This window comes from Diabrotica virgifera, chromosome 10, assembly GCF_917563875.1.
Source record: "Diabrotica virgifera virgifera chromosome 10, PGI_DIABVI_V3a".
NCBI classification, from domain to species: domain Eukaryota; kingdom Metazoa; phylum Arthropoda; class Insecta; order Coleoptera; family Chrysomelidae; genus Diabrotica; species Diabrotica virgifera.
In genome coordinates, this window is record NC_065452.1 from 102,270,044 (window position 1) to 102,285,264 (window position 15,221).

Below are 15,221 nucleotides of genomic sequence, written 5' to 3' on the forward strand. Positions count from 1 at the left end.
CAAAAGTTGCCTCGGGAAAAGCCTGGAAATTATTTTCATGACCACCGCTAGAGGGCGTAATTGAATATCAAAAATTAAAAAATCAAAATTTTGCAAAATTTACCTAATGAAAGGGCACTGGAAATCCAATCATCGTATTCTTGATAAAATTCTGCGCATATTTGATTTCACAAGTTTAGGTCTACCTTTGCGAATAAGGGGTGGGGTTGAGTGGTAACCTTCTTATGAAAAAATGGCTGTAAGTCCGGTTCTGCCAAATCGAATTTTACATACTTGGTCTTGTCGAAAACAGCTCTTTTTCGTCAATGTAAGTGTTTTTTTTTCGAAATAGCCTAATAAGTAATATGCAAGCTAGGAGGCGTTATTGAATTATTTTCAGAAATCTAGTTTTCTTTGGAAAATATTAAATATAAGTATGCATTTTTAATCCTGTATTACAAAATTAGACCAAATTAGCAACATAATACCGAAAAACGCATGTCAATAGCAACAGATTTAACTGTTTTATTTATGGGGACTTTTATTTATGGGGACGGATTAAAGACCTTGTTTTTTCCGCTAGGCCCACTACGCGATATAACATGATCTAGAATCTAGAGAATACGAAACGTCATTCAAAGCATTGCGAAAGCAGAAATTGAGACTGCTGTTCAATCTACTCTTGAAAGAGTAAATGCTTGCATCGAAAATGATGGGCAACAATTTGAACATTTAGGTCGTCACTAAGTAAGTAGTTGCTTTTATTTCTTTGTTATATTTTATAGTGTTGTTTATCTTATTGTTGTTTTAATTAATTATATACGTTTACATCTGGAAAATGTTTATTTGTTTTTTCCATAGCACACTAACTACTTTTCCTTAACCTCGTTTACCGGAGAAAGTAACAGTTATGTTTAAAATTTACACATTTCTTAAGATATCTCGAGATAGAAAAAAGGTATAGACATGCGGTTTTTGGTATTATGTTGTTAATTTGGTTTAATTTTGTAATACAGGATTAAAAATGCATACTTGTATTTAATATTTTCCAAACAAAACTAGATTTCTGAAAATAATTAAATAACGCCTCCTAGCTTGCATATTACTTATTAGGCTATTTCGAAAATAAGACACTTACATTGACGAAAAAGAGCTGATTTCAACAAGAGCAAGTATGCAAAATTCGATTTAGCAGAACCGGACTTTTTTTCATAAGAAGGTTCCCACTCACCCCCACCTCTTATTTGCCAAGGTAGACCTAAACTTGTGAAATTAAATATGCGCAGAATTTTATGAAGAATACGATGATTGGATTTCCAGTGCCCTTTCATTAGGTAAATTTTGATTTTTTAATTTTTGATATTCAATTACGCCCTCTAGCGGTGGACCTACAGTTATGAAAATAATCTCCAGGCTTTTCCCGAGGCAACTTTTGTTATAAATATTTTTTTCTCAAAGCTTTACTATAAACGATTACTGAGATATGGCCGAGAGCCATTCTTATTGGGACACCCGCTACATAATCTCAAAAAAAATTATTATTTTTTTTTTAGAAACAGGCTTATAACTTTTTTAGGAGATGGCTTAATTTTTTTGTGTATTTTATCAAAAACTATGTTTCTAATTTTTTTTCAGATTTTTCCATAAGGTACGCCACCTTCAAAAATTCGAATAACTGGGTTTTTAGAAGGTTTTTGGGGATTTTCCCCATTTTATAGAAAAGAGATCAGATCAAAGTATTTCATAGGTTATATATAATTCGATGTAACTAAGCCCTTTAGAACAAACAAAAATGGGAGGAACACATTCAAACCCCCCAAAATGGCTTTGGAGTTTTTAGGGGGTTTGAACGTGTTTTTCCAATTTTTGATACAGTTGAAGTCCTACAGTTACTTCAAATTATATATAACCTATAAAAACCTTGATCTGATATATTTTGAAGTTGATAAAATGGGGAAAATTCTTAAAAACCCCATAAAAAACAGTTTTTCGAACTTATGAAGATGGCGCACCTTACGGAAAAATCTGAAAAAAATTTGAAATACAGTTTTTGATAAAAACACAAAACAAAAAAATTAAATCTGCTGCATTCTCCAAAAAAAGTTATACACTTAAAAAAAATTGTTTGTGGTTATTATTTACACTCAACCTACGAGTCTATAAAAAATAGATGTTTTGTAAAAACCTCAACTGTAAAAGTTGAGTTCAGTTCTGTAAAATGTTTAAATTGATTGTATCCCACCTAAAAAAAAAATAAAAACTAAAAAATTACGTTTTTGGAGGAAGGTGGTAGAAATGGAGTTTAAAATTGCGCGTCTTATTTTTTAATCATATAACCTTAAAAAAATATAAAATTTTAATTCAGGGATTGAGGGCATTTTGCCTATCTTAACGGGGGTATCCTTTATACTTGATTTAAAATATGCATGTGTGTACAGTTAAGTTTAAGATAATTGTCCAAGTTACTGCGATTTCAAAGGATTCACGGTTTATGTTTGGTCTAGGGTATAATAATAAAAAAATGCACTCGGGGAGTACCGACAGAAGTGAAAACTTAAAATTGCCTTGAAATTATAAGTATTATATTCCTTCTAGTTTGTGAACTACATACACTGTGGAACCCGTAGCAATGTCGGTCGCGAATCTGTCGCTGAGTTCAATGATTTTTCCCCATCTAAAAAGTGCTATATTATAGTATATAGGTACGCGTTGTGTGCGTCATATACTATTTTATATATACCTACATACACATGTATACATAATATATATCGCCGTAGCGGTGACGGTCACAAAAATCTGCCGCGAGTTCAATGCTTTTTCCCCATCCAAAAAGTACACAACGTCGCTAAAGAACTTTTTACTTCAATAATAAAAATAACAAAACTGATGTTAAACACGACTTGCTGAGATGGAATTTGGTTTTGTTTTGGTCTCTTTTGGGTCTGGTTACTGCGCATACGTCCTCACGGTTGTTATTATTGAATTTAATATCCTGTACTGGAATTAAGTGTGTATTACCTGTACTCACTTATGGAGCGGAAACATTAACACTCACAAAAAGGTACTCAGAGATAGAATACGAAACGAAGACACATTGAGAGAGCTAGGCGTTCAAGACGTAGTGAGATGGACAAGAGCACGACGACGCATGTGGAGAGACCACGTAGATCGGATGGACCCTGAACATATGGCGAAATGGGTGAAGACACAGAAGCCCAACACCAAGCGACCCATATGAAGACCCAAAAACGATGGTACTCCGATGGTACTAGCTGGAGCTCCGAATCGCAGCAGAGACTGTAACAGAAGAAACAGGACATAGTTCCGTTAAAAGAAGAAGAAGAAGAAGAAATAGAGAAAAGTTGTAACCAAGATTCGCGTGATTCAGATAGCTACTCTGATCTTGCTTTCCCTATATGTTGTTTTATTTGAGTAAGAGTGATCCCATTGGCTGTTTATGTTGGTACCAAGGTATGTATAGCTGTTTACCCTGTCAATTGGCACTTGGTTAACCAAAAGCCGTGTATTTATTATTTAACGCTTACTTTCATGTACTTTGTTTTTTTTTCGTATTCAGATCCAGTGCATAGATTTATTCGTATTCAGATCCAATCCATGCATTAAGTCCATTATTTAGACCCCTTTTATTATTTAGATTCTTTTGACTAATACGCCTTTCTGTAGTTCTCCCAGTGCTTGCTCGAATATATAACACCGGGGACAGCGTAAATCCGTGTTTCACCCCTCTATCTCTATATAATCTATTGAGATTGCCTCTGTCAACTGGTCACACTTTAATGTTGGCACTTTGGTTGTAATATAAACTATACAGAGAGGTCCTAAATTATGGAATAAATTAATTTTCTCTAAAATGGACGACTATAGAGAAAAATCCGGAAATAGGTCGATTTTTGTTTTTAAATTACAACTTTTTGACATATATTTCATACTAGTGATGTCATCCATCTGAGCGTGATGACGTAATCGATGATTTGTTTAAATGGGAATAGGGGTTGTGTGGCACCTTATTTGAAAGGGTTTTCAATTCTCTATCCAGTAATATAAACAATAATATTATTGTTTATACAGGGTGACCAAGAAATATTTTTTGAATTAAATTAATTGTCGCAAAAAGAAGAATGTATGCAATTTATTTAACTCAAAATACATTATAGTGCTGTCAGCAAATACAAAAAAATGTTTATTTGACAAATAAACATTTCTTTTCGCTTAAATTAAACAGCCTCCCACCTACCACTTGGCAGTTTGAACATTTAATTTAAGCGAAAAGCAAGGTTTATTTGCCAAATAAACATTTTTTTCTATTTTGTGACTGCGATAGAATGTATTTTGAGTTAAATAAATTGCATACATTCTTCTTTTTTCGTCAATTAATTTATTTCAAAAATTATTTTTTTGGTCACCCTGCATAAATAATGATATTATTGTTTGTATTACTGAATAGAGAATTGAACGCCCTTTCAAATGAGGTGCCACACGACCCCTATTCCCATTTAAAAAAATCATCGATTACGTCATCACGCTCAGATGGATGACGTCACTAGTATGAAATATATGCCAAAAAGTTGTAATTTAAAAACAAAAATCTGTTTCAGGATTTTTCTCTATAGTCGTCGATTTTAGAGAAAATGAATTTATTCCATAATTTAGGACCTCTCTGTATATGATTCTCCAGTCTCTATCATCGAAACCCGCCTCTTTCAAGATGGTTGTGAACTTATCATGTTTTCATCATCTATCAAATGCCCTTATGTAGTCGATAATATGAATATATACTTCACAGTTTTCTTCACCTCTGCATAAACACTTGTACAGCGAATAGAGCCTCTTGGATACATAAGGCATCGCGGAATCCAAATTATCGGAATCGGCTCATTAGGCTAATTATTCTGTAGTCTTCGCATGTTTTTGCATTTACTTTTTTTGCTATACCTAGTTCCGAAGGACCCGAAGGTCGACTTTAACCAGCTTTGGGGGATTGTTCCAGTAACACAATATTGTGTTAAAATTTAACGCAATAACACAATATAAGTTATATTTTAATATAGTTGATAACTATAATATAGTTTTAAGACTAGGACAATTATTTTTAACTTAAGCTATAAACAATTGATTTCATCTTAACTAAATTAATAAAACATGTTCACTATAAACATTACATTTGTTCTCCTTCATCAAATGTTCCATATAGACCAGGGTAATAAGACAAAAATATACCCTGTTCGTGACACTTCAACAGCCAGGGTACTGAAACGTTTTCTCGACAGGTAATACCTATAAGAACAAATTGTAAATATTTCCTGCGTAGGATCTGGCGGCCATTTTTATTTATAAACATTTATTGTTAATATAACTGCGAAAAAAGGTCGAAATTTCAAAAAAATTAATTTCGGAATAACTATTGTAAAAATAATTATAAAGCTTTGAAATTTTTGTCAAATGAGGGTTGTTTGGTGCTTAATATGTGACAAAGATTTCAAAGCGATTCATTTAATTGTTTAAATTTTATTCAAATTGTTTATCCCAGAGAGCTTTTTTTGCAATAACAAAGTCAGAAAAAAAATAATGTTAGAACCATTCTACAGGTCTCAAATGAAAGAGCATGAACTAAACTTTCAAATTGGTTTAAAAAAAGTGAATAAGAATTGGTTTATTAGTAATAAATAATTGCGCAAAAGTCTCGTCAATTTTTCTTTTTTAGAATCCTTTAAACTTTTTGAATAACTTTTTTCAAAAAAATTATTTTTTACCCTTTTTAGGTGCATAACTACCAAGTAATGTTATTTATATAATAAATTGATGAAAAATTGTAACAAATATATATATATATATAATTTATTATATAAAAAGTTTGTAAGGAAAAATTTAACATACTTCTGCATAATTATTTTTTACTAATAAATGCATTTTTCATGCACTTTTTTTAAACCAATTTGAAAGTTTAGCTCATGCTCTTTCATTTGACACATGTGGAATGGTTCTAACATTATTTTTTTCTGACTTATGTTATTGCAAAAAAAAACTCTCTGGGATAAACAATTTAAATAAAATTTAAACAATTAAATGAATCGCTTTGAAATTTTTGTCACATATTAAGCACTAAAGAACCCTTATTTCACAAAAATTTCAAAGCTCTATACTTATTTTTACAATAGTTATTGCGAAATAAATTTTTTTGAAAGTTCGACCTTTTTTCGCAATTATATTAACAATAAATGAGTGTATTAAACTTTGTAATACGCCATTTTAAAGCTTTTTCCATTCTCTCGGAGATGTTTGTACTAAGAAAATCATAAGTCATACTGTTTTCCATTAATTTGCAAAAAAAAAGGAAAAAAGATCGTTTTTGACACTAAATTGTTTATAAATAAAAATGGCTGCCAGATCCTACGGAGGAAATAGTTACAATTTGTTCTTACAGGTAGTACCTGTCGAAAAAACGGTTCAGTACTCTGGCTGTTGAAGTGTCATGGAAAAAACCTTATTACCCTGGACTAACAGTACCTTGGGTTAATATGGTGCAAAATCCTAATACACTACATATCTACCTAATTAATAATATCATAATCATAATATACTAGATACTCTAGACACTTTGTGGCTTTTTATAACTGATGATCATTGTCAATAAACACGTATTACACGTATTTTTTAGGTCCAATCTATAGTAGATCAACATCATCAAAATGTAGATACTAAAATAGCAACTAAGGTTCGATTCCAGGAACCTGGTTCTGAAAAAGATAACAAAAATGATCTTGAGCCTACCAATGAGGTACATTATATTGTTATGTATAAATTATGTTTATTTCTATGCTTTGCTGAAAATTGCAAACTAAAACTATTATACAGGGTGTTAGTAAATAAGTGCGAAAACGCACCCCACCCCGTATCTCAGAAACGGAGCATTTGTGGACATGTTTATGTAGCAAATTGTCATTATCTTTTCACGTAGAATTACTCCATGAAGTCTGTCGTACTTATTTAGAAACACCCTGTATAGTTATAATATTATAACAAGCATTTTTTCAATAAGTTTATTATTGTAGCCTAAAACTGAAACGAAAGAAGATTGTGATAATTCCAAAGAAAAGGATGATTCTTCTGAGAAAGAAAAAGAATGCTCTAATGAACATAATCATACAAATTCAATAGAGGAAAATAAAACCCCTAAAACACCGTAAGTAAATTTCATTATACAGTGCTAGTCAAAAGTCCCCTCCCCTCTCGTATCTTTTGAACGGTTATACTTATAATAGTGAATTTTGGAGTGAAAAATGAGCGTAAGCTTCTCAAAAATAGTCATAACATGTGACGTAATAGTCCCAGACACGAGAGCTCATATAAAAATTTTTAGAGAGGGGCCAGACGTGAAGATGTTGCACATTATATTTTGTATACTTTGGATAACCATATATAGTTTAAAGCACCCGAAAAGCTAGGGGACAGCCCCCCTGCCCATGGTGGCAGATGAAGTTACAGAGCGACTTTGACCGATAATTTTACGATAATTCTAAATGATATTTAATCATACTAATTTTGTTTGGGTTTAGGTTGATTTTGAAGAATAAATTAAATAAATAATAAACTTGTATTTTCTCATTTAATTAATAAAGATTTAAACGTCCGCCTACGTTTATGTGTCAAAAAAGTTGACGTTGACGTAAAAACAACTAGAGAATTGAAAACATAAACTTTTTTGACAAATAAACATAGGCGGACGTTTGAATCTTTATTAATTAAATGTGAAACTACAATTTTAGTAGGTATTTATTTAATTTATTCATCAAAATCAACTTAAACTCAAACAAAATTAGTATGATTGAATAAGTATTTTCAGTACCTTTCAAACGAGATGTCGTTTGCCATAAGGTCCCATTTAAAATTATCGGTCGAAGTGGCTCTGTAACGTCAGCTGTCACTATTACGTCACCTGTTACGAATATTTGAAAAGCCTATGTCCGCTTATTTCTTCCCTCCAAATTTCACTATTATGTTCAAAAGATACGCGGGCGGAGGGGACATTTGACTAGGACTGTATGTCTTATGAATAGATCAGGGCTTCCCAAACTGTGCGTCGAGACACCCTGGGGAGTCACGGCGTTGTCCTAGGGGCGTCGCGTGACAGCGAAGACTTTTCATACAGAAAATGTATTTATTTGATTTTAAATGAGTAGTGAATGATATACTTATGTATTGATAAATAAATCAAATAAAAAAATATAACATGGCAGAAGATATTAATGAGCAAATTGTGGGGAAACTTTCAGGTTTATTTGCCATTCAACTGGACGAGGCGACTGATAGTAATGATGATGCTCAATTGATATGTTATGTGCGGTACAAACAAGAAACAAATATAGATATGTGAGGATTTGTAATTTTGCAGTAAAATATGTGAAAGTCGTAAAGCTACTGATTTATTCGAGATTTTAAACTCATATGACTGAAAATAATATTATCCGGGATAACTGTGTAGGCGTGTGTACGGATGGTGCTCGAGAGATGTTTGGACAGTGTGGTGGACTACAAGCTCTTATCAAAACCAAGGAACCAAAACCAAGTGTAAAATGGGCACATTGTGTTATATATAGAGAGGCCTTAGCAGCAAAGAACATTACACCTGAATTAAGTGTTGTGATGGATGGAATTATTAAAGTGGTGAACTACATTAAAACACGATCAGTGAAATCAAGACGTTTCCATAAACTTTGTGAAGAAGTAGGGGCCGAGCACACCTCTTTAATTTATTTTTGCAACTCTCGTTGGCTGTCCAAAGGCAACGTACTTGGACGTATATAAGAAATAAGAAATGATTTTTACACATATCTACATACAGAATCACATAATGACGCGCAAAACTTTATTAGTTCAGAGTTTATATGTAATAAAATTAGCATAGCTCTGTGACATATTTAACAAATTAAATGCTCTTAATAAGTCTTTGCAGGGAAACAATACTGATATCCTGCCATTGGCAAATAAAATTACTGGGTTTCAGAAGAAGTTGCTCTTATGGAAGAGAAAATTAGAAGATTACTGTTTCCCTGTTTTAAAATGTATTCTACAAGAAAAATCGATAGAAATGCTCGGCTCCTAGTTAAAAAATATGTTTACATAACACATGTTATCATTGATCGAACACTTTGAGAAATATTTTCCCGAAGATCTGCAGCAATATGACTGGGTCACAAACCCTTTCCATTCATCCACATAATCGACACTTTCAACGCAGGAAGAAGAAAAACTCCCAGAATTGTCCTGGGATTCTAGCCTGAAGCTTCAATATACGATAAGGACACATTGTTTGAATTTTGGAGCTCAGTTTCTCATGAATATCATGCCATCAGCACTGTTGCATTAAAGGTTTTATTACCATTTGCGACTTCGTACTTGTGCGAAACAGGATTTTCTGCAGTTGCAATAATTAAAAACAGACATAAGCATAGAAAAAGATATGAGAGTGGCAATTTCCAAACTGGAGCGCCGGTTTCATCTTCTTCTTCTTCTTGTGCCACTCCTATCGGAGATTGAAAATCATCAAGGCTATCCTGACCTTGTTTACAGCTGACCTAAAGAGTTCATTAGTGATTCCGTTTTCCTTCTATTTTTCCTTGCGTTATATTTTGGTTTTCCCGGTTTCATAAGCTGTGCTCAAAAAATCAAGCACATCCCTCACATTAATCAGTCAGTTACATAATATATAAATAAGTTATATAAATAAATATCCCTTTTTATTTTTGTGCCTTTGTTTTGATTTCGTTATTAATTTCTGATAAAAATTATAAATGTTTAAATAGTGTTTTTGTTATAACTATAACCTGTTACTAGGCTAGTACTAAAAATGGTAAGTATTATTAAGGGTTGGGTTGAGGGAGTCGCAAAAAAATAGGAAAGTCCCAAGGGCGTCACAGTACGAATAAGTTTGGGAAGCCCTGGAATAGATATTTCTAACATATAATATCCTCTCTGACGAGAAACGAAGCATTTGCGGACATATGTTTATAAAGCAAACGGTAATTATTTTTCATGCTGAATTACCCCTTAAAGTTTGTCGCACTTATTTAGAAACACCTTGTATTGATGAAAAACATGGTTAGTTGTTAAAGTACCTGTTAACTTTTTTATTATCCAAAATAAGCGAATGAATCAAAAAACAGAATATTAAGAAAACCTGAGGCTATAGTTGGGTTTTAATTTCAGTATTTTATAAATGCTAAAATATTCTACAGGGTGTGGTGAACTTTGAGAAAAAACACAGTTTGATTGGTACACCCGGTATACAATGACAATTTACCTATCTAGCAACAATATTATTACAGCGATATTGTTAAAGAATAAGGCTATAACATATTTAAAAAATCACTTAAATCGGACAACAGGTTTAGGAAATTCGAGGCATCAAAAATTACACATTTTGTGAGGTGCCCGTTTTCTCTGACGCGCAGTGTATATAGGTGAAGACATTTAAATAGAGCTGCAGCAAACTGTACCGTAGATAAGATTTCGTACAAATCTGTCAGAGAGCTGCCAATTTTGTTTTGAGTTCTACTTGCACTGTATTTAGGATTGCTCTAACTTAGTGTTGTTATAGGTGTAGGACCTGGTCCTGTGTTATTTATCATCCCAGCTCTTGTGATGTGGATGTCCAGCTATCATACTACCCCTTCGAGTGTCTTTCTGGTGGTCTTTTGTATTGGGTTTATGTGTTTTTGCCCATTTCGCGATTTTTCCTGGGTGCGTTCTGTCGCTAGAATCCCGACAGGCCAAACTCCCGACATGCAACAATCCTCGCATAAGTAAAAATTCTGACCACTACATACATTTTGAATATTTATTGTTTCCTTTTCAAATGCCATACCAAATCATATTATAAAGTACTGAAATTGAAAAATTAATTACTTAATTTTAAGTATGGGTACTAATTATTATGTATTTTAACAGAAAAAATATTAAACACTTCATTTTATAATAAAAAAGCTATGCTTACTGAAGTGGAAGGTTGTAAGTGACATGATAATATCTATTATATGAAAGTAAACTTGAATTCAGGATTTGACTATACATTTTGGACTATATTGGCAAAAAAAATAATGTAATTCATATACCCATGTTAGAAATTTTATTTAGAAAATTAGTTCATATTAAATGGTAAATACTTTTGTTTAGTTTTATTTATCATTTTATTAGGTACAAATTTACAATCTACTCTAATTACAACACAGAGTATTTAGCAAATAGTAGCAAAGTCTTGAATCCTGGCATGCTTTGGGCACCATCCATCGATGGTTCTCCAATACACCTAATCAGTTAGGTCCTCTGGCCATGTCCTTTTCAGTCTTCTTCCCACAAGTGGCGGCTGGTAGAGTTGTTGAATAGTTTGACTTTCATGGGCGGAATTTCTTTCTTGGGCTTTGTTTGCCTGTAGTTTAATAACATCTTCGATGAATGGTATCCCAAGGTCATTATGGATAGTTATCTTGGAAACGTACCATGGTGCATTCGCTATCATTCGCAGCGACTTTGATTTGTGACCGTATTTTAGTGTTGCTCGGTTTGCTGCAGCCACATAACTCTATACCATAACTCCATATCGGCTTTAGTATAAGTTTGTATAATAATACTTTGTTTTCTAATGATAACTGGGATCTTTTACCTAGCGTCCAATACATTTGTCTGACTTTTAAATTTAGTTGAGCTTTCTTGGTTTTGATATGGTTCTTCCATGTCAGCTTTCGGTCCAAATGGAGTCCTAGGTACTTGACATCTGATTTTAAGGGGATAGGAATGTTATTAATATGAACCTGTGGGCAGTCGATCCTTCTTGTTGTGAACGTAATTTGTGAAGACTTTTCACCGTTTACGCTTTAATCTTCCATTTTGTTAACCAAGTTTGAAGTGAATTTAAGTAGTTTTGCAGTTTGTTAGAAGCTCTATCTGGGTTTTCGTCTGATGTAAGGATTCCTGTATCGTCGGCAAATGTGGCCATAGTAATGTCACTTTTTGTTTAGTAACAAAAAAATAAAAAAAAACAGATGGCCATAAACCAAAAACAAGAATACATGTAATTATATGTTAAAAAGAAACTTACCAAACCTGTCGGGATTCTGGCCTGTCGGGATTTTGGCCTGTCGGTATTCTAGCGTGTCGGGATTTTGGCCGTCGGGATTGTGGTTGTCGTGATTTTGGCTGTAGGAATTTTGGGGTAGACCCGTTCTGAACCATATACTTCTGAACCAAAGAAGAATAGAGTGAATGCATCATTTTACCATCCGATATCGGATTTGCAGATTGAGTCTTTGGTTACTCAGAAATTTCCTCATCTTCAAAAACGCTGCTCCTGATAGCTCTATTCTTGATCGAATTTCTGATTTCGAATTTAGATCTTCTGTAATCCAGACTCCTACGTAATCCATGCGTCTTTGGTAGAGGATTTTAGTGCTCTCATTTCCAGGGATTCTACATTACATTTTGTTATATAGTTCGGTACTCTTCTTCTTCTCGATTTATATGCCATAATTCGAGCTTTACGTGCGACCCAACTATGTTATGTGACAGCATTTGCTGACGTTAGCGTTCTTACGTCAAGTATGTGGCTAGGGCCCAGTTGTACTAACAATATTTGATAAAGGATGTTTAAAAAAGTGAACTAATTAATTTTAAGATATTTTTTTAGCGACGAGGGTAATGTTCGTCGAATGCATACAGCTATTCGATTGAATGAAGTAATAGTGAATAGATCCCACGAAGCTCAATTAGTCATTTTGAATTTGCCAGGGCCGCCCAAAGACACCAAGATGGAAAGAGAATCCAACTGTAAGTACACTTTAACTGTTCACTTAAATTATACATCGCTTATATTACATAATTATTAACGTTTGGTTTATTTTATTTTCTTGATTTTTTCGGCTGGATATTGATAACAGGACCTGGCTTTGTCTGGCATAGAGTAGTACATATTTTATTTAACTTTGTTAACATAACCAAATATAACAAAAAAATGTTCGTAAACAATATTTCCTAGTTAATTCATTAGGTAAATAAATTAAAATATGGATATCACTCTTGGTTTAGCTAAAGTATCCTTATCACAGTAATTTAAAACTTTAAGAACTCTTCTTCTATTAAACTTCAACATATGCCCCGGTAGATACCTCTCACCACATCTAAGATAACATCGATCTTTCATCCACAACCCCAATATTAATATCACCTTAACCTCCCTGGCATAAACTGATAGCAAATTTTAATATCTCATTAGCTAATTATGATAAGCATCAAACAAATCCACAAATTCTAAGGCAACCCTCTAAAGAATTAATTGCTAACAACAGACTTGATCAAATTCTATACACATATACTTCTAAGAGCCCTCCCTATAGGTTGAATGTGCTGTAATTTCAAACACAGATTTAATCAAATCTTGCAATCTCCCGATCTTTTGTTGCATACATACTGCCGAATTATCTTGATTCTCCAAGCAGCAAACTCGCTATCTCCAGGATATAAAAAAGTAGCAATATGTACCGACTCTTTAGCGCCTATCTATTCTCTCAAAAGTATGTATACGGTATATCCGTTGGTCTAGCTCTAGCTATTCAAATCTCTTTCGCTAGTTTAATCTCACTGGGAGTATCCATAACCATGATCCGGGCCCTGATTCTAATTAATTTCGAGGTCGCTATTTAATTTCGACGCCGCCATGATGGTCGCAATTTATAGCGATTCTTATCATTTCGATATTAGTTACAACTGGGGATATTAACGTTATCATTTTGACACTGCTCAAAATTTGGGTTGGCGCTCCGGTTTATTGGATTTATTGGCTACGCAACCACCGCAACATTTGTTGATAGTCTTGGAAAATTATCGAAAAAATACCATTTTTGGGAAAAGTTATTACCAGCTATTTTATTGCTAAAATCGAATCTTAAGATTGCATATATTAGTAATATGGGGTGGTATGACAAGTCCGCAGAAAGTGTGTTATTTTATTTATAAACAAATTAGCACTCCTAAATCTTCTTTTTTTTTAATTAGTGCTCTGTAACTCCTAAGATTTTTCCTTTAAACCAAAAACACTCAAATAAAAATTCACCGTAATTTAGTTCTGCACAAAGTTATTTTTTGCCGATTTCTTTCAACAAAAATTTTACTCGGAAAATCCGAGTTTTCCCAAAAAAAATCTGCAATTCTCAATTAAAATTTTAGGGTAGTAATTATTTATCAATAATTAAATAAATTGATGACATGAAAGATTTTTTATAGTAGATTATATATCAGGAGGCCGGCGACAATCTAACCAATAGTTTAGCAATATTTAAAATGTTAATTAAAAGTCGAAATAATAACCATAAAAATTATGATACACCAGAATAACTATGATTTTCGGATAAAAAAGCACTATACCTATTCAACGTACTTTACAGAATTGAAATTGGACTATTTGAGCAATCTCAGGAATTTTATAAAGAAACAATTTTTTGGCTTATAAACAAATAGAACCCCTCAGAAAATATTATTAGATTAAATTAAATTAAGTTAACGCTGTTGAAAAGGGCACGGCTTCTGTGCCCTTTTTGAAGAAAAAAAATTGAATTGCGAGGAGTGGTTCCAGGTATAACCGGTCAAATTTGACCGGCATTTGCGACAGAGTTATAAACAACAGGCAACAAACAACAACAAAAAAAGATTTATGTCACCAAGTTATTTAATTATTGATAAATAATTACTTTCCTAAAATTTGAGTTGAAAATTAAAGATTTTGTTTGGAAAATCCGAATTTTTCGAGGAAAATTTCCGCCGAAGGAAATCGGAAAAAAATATCTATGTGCAGAATTAAATTACAGTGAATTTTTATGTGAGTGTTTTTGGTTTAACGTTAAAATCTTCTGAGTTACAGAGCAATCATTGAAAAAAAGATTTCGGAGCGCTAATTTGTTTATAAACCAAATAGCACACTTTCTGAGGACTTTGCATAGCTATATTACTAATATATGAAATCTTAAGATTTGATTTCAGCGTGTCCAGCAATAAAATAGCTGGTACATAATTTTCCTTGTTTTATACTAATTTTCCCAGATTATTACCTTACATCTTTCATTGTGTTGATAATTCACGTTGTGGAAATTCTCAATTATTATATTTCTAATTTAATAATATTCTATCTAATTCCTCCAAAACCAGCAAATTTCCATAAAGCTCAGCCATATTAATACCTT

The 15,221-nt window shown here is 32.8% G+C and overlaps 1 protein-coding gene across 2 annotated transcripts in view; it reads left to right on the forward strand.

Annotated features, from left to right (window-relative positions):
• The window catches only part of LOC114329727 (solute carrier family 12 member 6), a 551,775-nt gene that overhangs the window by 516,333 nt on the left and 20,221 nt on the right, over positions 1 to 15,221 (forward strand). For both annotated transcript variants that reach the window (XM_028278912.2, XM_028278916.2), the window contains 3 exons: positions 6,656 to 6,775; positions 7,050 to 7,180; positions 12,677 to 12,816. In XM_028278912.2, the coding sequence (XP_028134713.1) occupies positions 6,656 to 6,775; positions 7,050 to 7,180; positions 12,677 to 12,816 (391 nt within the window). The remainder of the gene's footprint in view (positions 1 to 6,655; positions 6,776 to 7,049; positions 7,181 to 12,676; positions 12,817 to 15,221) is intronic.